The 5,290-nt window shown below is 35.3% G+C and overlaps 1 protein-coding gene across 1 annotated transcript; it reads right to left on the bottom strand.

Annotated features, from left to right (window-relative positions):
* Positions 1 to 793: 793 nt before the first annotated feature.
* Positions 794 to 1,288, bottom strand: LOC131160439 (DNA polymerase II subunit B4-like). Its single transcript, XM_058116160.1, has 2 exons — positions 1,181 to 1,288; positions 794 to 1,054 (listed from the first exon to the last, which is right to left on the bottom strand). Exons 1-2 carry the CDS (start codon positions 1,286 to 1,288, stop codon positions 794 to 796), a joined length of 369 nt encoding a protein of 122 aa, XP_057972143.1.
* Between the last annotated feature and the right edge of the window lie 4,002 nt (positions 1,289 to 5,290).

Raw genomic sequence — 5,290 nt, forward strand, 5'->3', positions numbered from 1 at the left:
CTAAATTTGAGCTTTGCTTTGAACCACACTTGATCCATATTTCCTGAAACATCAAAACTCAACCTTTTTCAAGTTAAATCATCCTTTGTTTGTTATCACCAAAATCAATTGAAAGACCTTGTTAGGTCAACAATCTCCCCCTTTTTGATGATGACAAACAAGGAGTAAAGATAAAATGTAAAATGAATTACTCCCTCTTACTATGAACATTAATAAGCAAGTAAAAAGAACTCCCCCCTGCTAAAAGCCATAGAAATTTTAAGTTCATATATTTATGTAATTCATATATCCATGTAATTCATATGTATAACAAAGAATCAGATTCACAAGATATGTTGTAGATTCATCAAGATCAAAATCACAAATATGATTGCAGTTTATGTACTTTTACATAATCCAGATTTACATAATTCTGATTGCTGTTCAAGTTCACATATACTCAAGTTCACATATATGATTGCATAATCCATTTACTTGCAGGATTTTCAGGAGGTTTTATGTTTTATCTTTGCTATCTTTCTCCCCCTTTGGCATTAATAAAAAAGAATAAGCCAATTATAAAGAGCCAAACAAAAATGTGCTGAGAAGATAATATATATATATATATATATATATATATATATATATGTGTGTGTGTGTGTGTGTGTGTGTCCCATTCATCAAAAAGTTACATTGAAGCAGGAATACATAAGCTGTGATTCTTTTAAAAACAAAAAGTTACATAGAAACCTAAACTAGAGAACATCGAGCTATCCTAGTCTTCTTCTACATAATCATCTCCTTTTTCTGCTTCTTATCCTCCTTCTTCTTGAGTCCCTTCTTCTTCAGTGTTTTCTTCATCACCTTCATTTTTAGAATTTCCTTCATCATCATCATTTGCATCATCATTATCACTACCATCATCATCACCATCATCATCATCTCCATCATCATCATTTGTACTCTGATGAGCAGAGCTAATGTCCATGGGATCACTGCTCTTAGAAGTTTTGGCATGATATTGCTCTATAAGAGTGACCCGTTTATCAAGTGATGTGACTTTGGCCTTGATATTCTGAAGACCAGTGCATACTTCAGAAGAAAAACTAGAAAAATCTTGTTGAAAGGATAAAAACCAAGAAGGTGCTTCTGAAGATTAGCCAAGTTCTTGTGTCGAAGAGGATTGAGCTGCTGTTGATACTGGAGCAGAGGCTGAGGCTGAAGCTGAAGCTGCTGTAGATGCAGGTGATGCTTGTATAGACTTAGCAGCTTTCAAATACCATCTAGTACTTCCCTTATCATAGCCCATTTGTTTAAGAGAAGTTTCATTAAAAAAATCATATTGAGTCCTTTTTATGAAAAACTCAGAAACATTGGTAACATTAAGTTGAGTAAAGAGAAGTGTAAGAAGTCCTCCATAAGGAAGAATAACTCGATTTGATTCCAACTTAGTCCACATCCAACGAACAATCAAACTAGCCAAATCTAATTTCTTACCTTTAAGTAGACACCAAAGAACAAAGCATTCGATATAAGAGAGATGATCAAAAGAACCTTGTTTTGGTAAGATATTAGTGGAAATGATCTTATGAAGAGTTTGGCTTTTTAAATTCAATTGCTTGCAAAGTGGAGGATGTGCAAAATAAATAGGCTCACGTTCCATAATCATAGGAAGAAATTCTGCAGGAGTGAATCCTCGTTCTAAGATCCAAGACTGAGTAAACGCAGGACAATTAAAATCTCCTGGAGCAATTTTGAAAATAGGAGATAATATTTCAGAATTCAACAAAATTTTTGTTCCTTTAACTTTGGAAGTGTAAATCCCATGTTCATATTGCATATTTGCATAGAAGATTTTGACTAAATGAGGAAAACAACCCTTAGGTTGTTGAATGATAAATTCATACCATCCAATAGCACGAAACAAGTTAAGAATATTAGGAAATTCAGTGACAAAGAATGATACATCTAGAACTTTACCTAAGATAGTTTCTATAGAACTCAAGGAATTTTGATAATGGATTTGAGCTCGAGGAGCAACTAACCACTTATCAATATTTTGGATTTCTCTGCCTGAAGAAGAACCTTTGTTCGCATTCTGCTTGGTTCGAGGCATGGAGATATAGATATGTAGAAACCAGGGTAGAAATGATGAAGTGAAGAGAAAGTGAGGGAAAATAAAGAGTTTGGAGTTCGGAAGAATGAGGCAAAGAACTTCAGAAGTCTGAACTTAGGGTTTAGTGCAATTGAAAATATATATATCCTGCGACTTCAGATGACTGAGGTTAAGTACAGACGACTGAAGTCTGAGAAACCTGAAAGTTTAAAAGTTAGTATGAGTTCAGTCGTCTGAAGCCCTAGGTTCAATCATCTGAACTCTTCTGCTACTGTGTTCAGACGTCTGGGGTGTGAACATCAGACATCTAAAGTGTATAATTTTACTCTTAAGTCACTTCTCTGCTGTGAATTAAGCCAAGTTCCCTCCTATTATGTATAAATCTATCTTCACATAGATGTTTTGTAAAAATATCATCCCATTGATCACTTGTACTTATAAATTCAAGAATTATATCTTCCTTTTGAACATGATCTCTCAAAAAATGATGTCTTATGTCTATATGCTTAGTTCTTGAGTGTGAAATTGGATTCTTAGATATATTTATGGCACTTGTATTATCACACTTTATCGGAATTGTTTTATATTCTGTTGACCTTATAGGTCACGCCTAATTTTGATAATGACAAATATTCCTGTATCTAATGAGTATCTAGTTCATGTGCAGGTTTATATTAGCAGACACATTGATGGCATGTGAAAAGCTTAAAGCTTGAAGACCAGTTTGTGTTTTTCAAGTTGTAATATATTTAGTGGTCTATTTGGTCTATAATAGTAATTAGGACATTTGGTTTGTAATAAGCACACACAACACATGCATGATTTATCTTGTAAGCTCAAAGCAAATCATAATGCAAAATGACCTTAGCATGACCTTAAGGTTCAGTCGACCGACACCAGACTTTTTCGGTGTCTACAAATTGGACCTCAAGTGACCCTAAGACACACACATTAACACATATATTTGTTAGGCACTTCATTAGGGTTTGTATGCTTCAAGACGGGACTGAAATGCACACTTGGTGCACTTTCGGTTGACCAGCCAAGTCAGTTCATTTTGACCTGATCGACCAAAACCAGGCCTGGGTCAACAGTTGACCAAGGCCCTGGTCGACCGAACTAGGTAGTTCAAAAGGCCCTGATCAACTGAAACCCCCTAGGTTCAAAAGTTTGACCATCTGGTTGACCGACCCTTTTTGTACTCCAACTACCTAGTCAACCGGAGAGTCCTCGGGAGAAATCTCAATGGTCTGGTCGACCGAACCAGCTAGTTCAAAATGGCCTGGTCAACCGAGACATCGATTCAAAAGTCCCCTGGTCGACCGAACCATATGAGTCCTAGTCGACCGAACTTGTTCTGGTCGACCGAACCTCTCGGGTTGCACCTATTTTTACCGCAGTTAAATATTTTTTAAACAGGGTTAAAATAGGGTAAATGTCATTAAACTTTTCTAATAATCCCTAATAGGTCCCCAACGATCAAAAAACCTATTATGTCTATATATATTCTTTCATTTTGGAGAATCAAGTACTGATTAGCAAAAATAGAAAATCAAATTTTCTCTTAAAGAAAAATATTTCTCATTGCTTATACTCTTCCAAATACACTCTAACTTACCTTCAAAAGTTGTTAAATCATCTCTAAGTATTCTTGAGTGTTTAGATTGAAAGGTTTGCTCTCTTTTTGCTGTGAGATTGTTTCATTTTGTTGAGAGCCAAACCTAAAAAGATTCTTAGGGGACTTTGCTGATAAGTTCATCCTAAGAAGACTTTACTAGAGCTTCTAAGATTGCATATTCGTTGCAACATCTTGAGAAGCTCGCATTTGCTTTTGGTTGCAAAATATTTTCAAAATCATTTTCAAATATCTATCACTCTTTATTTTGAAAATCATTTGAGGAGATATTTATTTTTGAGGTGACACATCTTTGTTGCAATATTTACTCATTCATACATTTTTACTGAAAACAAAGATCATATATATTTTGCAAGTCCAAGCATATACATATTTATGTGATTGAGATACTCTATTCATTGACATTCTTGAGGCTTGTTTGATATTCCGTGTAAACATGTTTGATTGAATATTTTGAAATACACAGATTATTATTTGCACTCTCACGCATTGAATACATTGATAGAAAATATATTTTAGAGTTGACATATTAAACCACACTGAGCTTACATTTTAAATCATTTGTGGTGTTTGTGATTGTGCGCATTTATGGTACAAATTTGCTTTACATGAAAGCACCCCTATATTGTACCTTTGATTGTATATCTGAGAGATTCCATGCGTGGCCTGAGGGGGCGGTAATCCAGCCCGGTAAGGATTGGTGTAAAGGTTGAGGTTAGCCCTGTGTTAATTTGACCTGGTTTGTATAGGTGCTGCTCCACCCGTTTAAGTGAGCAAGTTATTGTGATAATCCTTGTACTAGTTAGCCAAGGTGGGGACGTAGGCAGTTGGCCGAACCTCGATAACATATCTTGTGTCACTTTTACTTTACTGCTTTTTGGTGCATAGGGTTTTGATTCAATATGCTTTACTTAATTTCTGGCATATTTACTTTACTTGCACTAGACTGTCCTTAAGGTTGTGAACATACTAGTGTTAGGAGAAATACCTAGGGGTTTAAATTTTAAAATACCAATTCATCCCCCCCCCCCTCCTTGGGTTCACGGTAAAGCTAACATACTCTAAATTAAAATCCTTTAATTGTTGTTTCATATATAGGATTTGTACACAACAACTTCCTGCAGCTATATATTCAGCTTCGGCAGTAGATAAAGCTATAGAATTTTGTTTCTTTGAAAACCATGACACCAATGAAACTTGCATGATAGAGTTACTTCAGAGTTATGTAAATTGTGTATGAATGAGCTTGTGTGTAATCTGGTGATATTCCTGTATGTGAAATGGTATATTTGTGTTGCATGTGCATTTATTTAATATTCATTGGAATTGGTGTTTGTGGGTGTCGCCATGGAAACCCTCACGAGACTACAACTTGTCCACTATGATCGACCTAGGGGTTTAAAGCCTAATTGTATTTGGTAAATGCAACCATGTTTCCCGCGAAAAAGGAGGCAGATAGGATTTGGTAGTTTTTTTAGTTTTTTTTTTTTGCTAGGGACTAGCAAAACTTTAGTTGGGGGGTGTGATTACGTGTCAAATTTTTGTAATTAGGTGCTTAA

This window comes from Malania oleifera, chromosome 1, assembly GCF_029873635.1.
Source record: "Malania oleifera isolate guangnan ecotype guangnan chromosome 1, ASM2987363v1, whole genome shotgun sequence".
Lineage (NCBI taxonomy): Eukaryota > Viridiplantae > Streptophyta > Magnoliopsida > Santalales > Ximeniaceae > Malania > Malania oleifera.

Bases quoted from the DNA above. Each gene is read 5' to 3' on its own strand.
- LOC131160439 (XM_058116160.1), bottom strand. From the start codon at position 1,288: ATGGGCTATGATAAGGGAAGTACTAGATGGTATTTGAAAGCTGCTAAG. The intron at 1,055-1,180 runs GTATCAACAGCA...ACTGGTCTTCAG, and splicing joins CAGCCTCAGCCTCTGCTCCA to AATATCAAGGCCAAAGTCAC.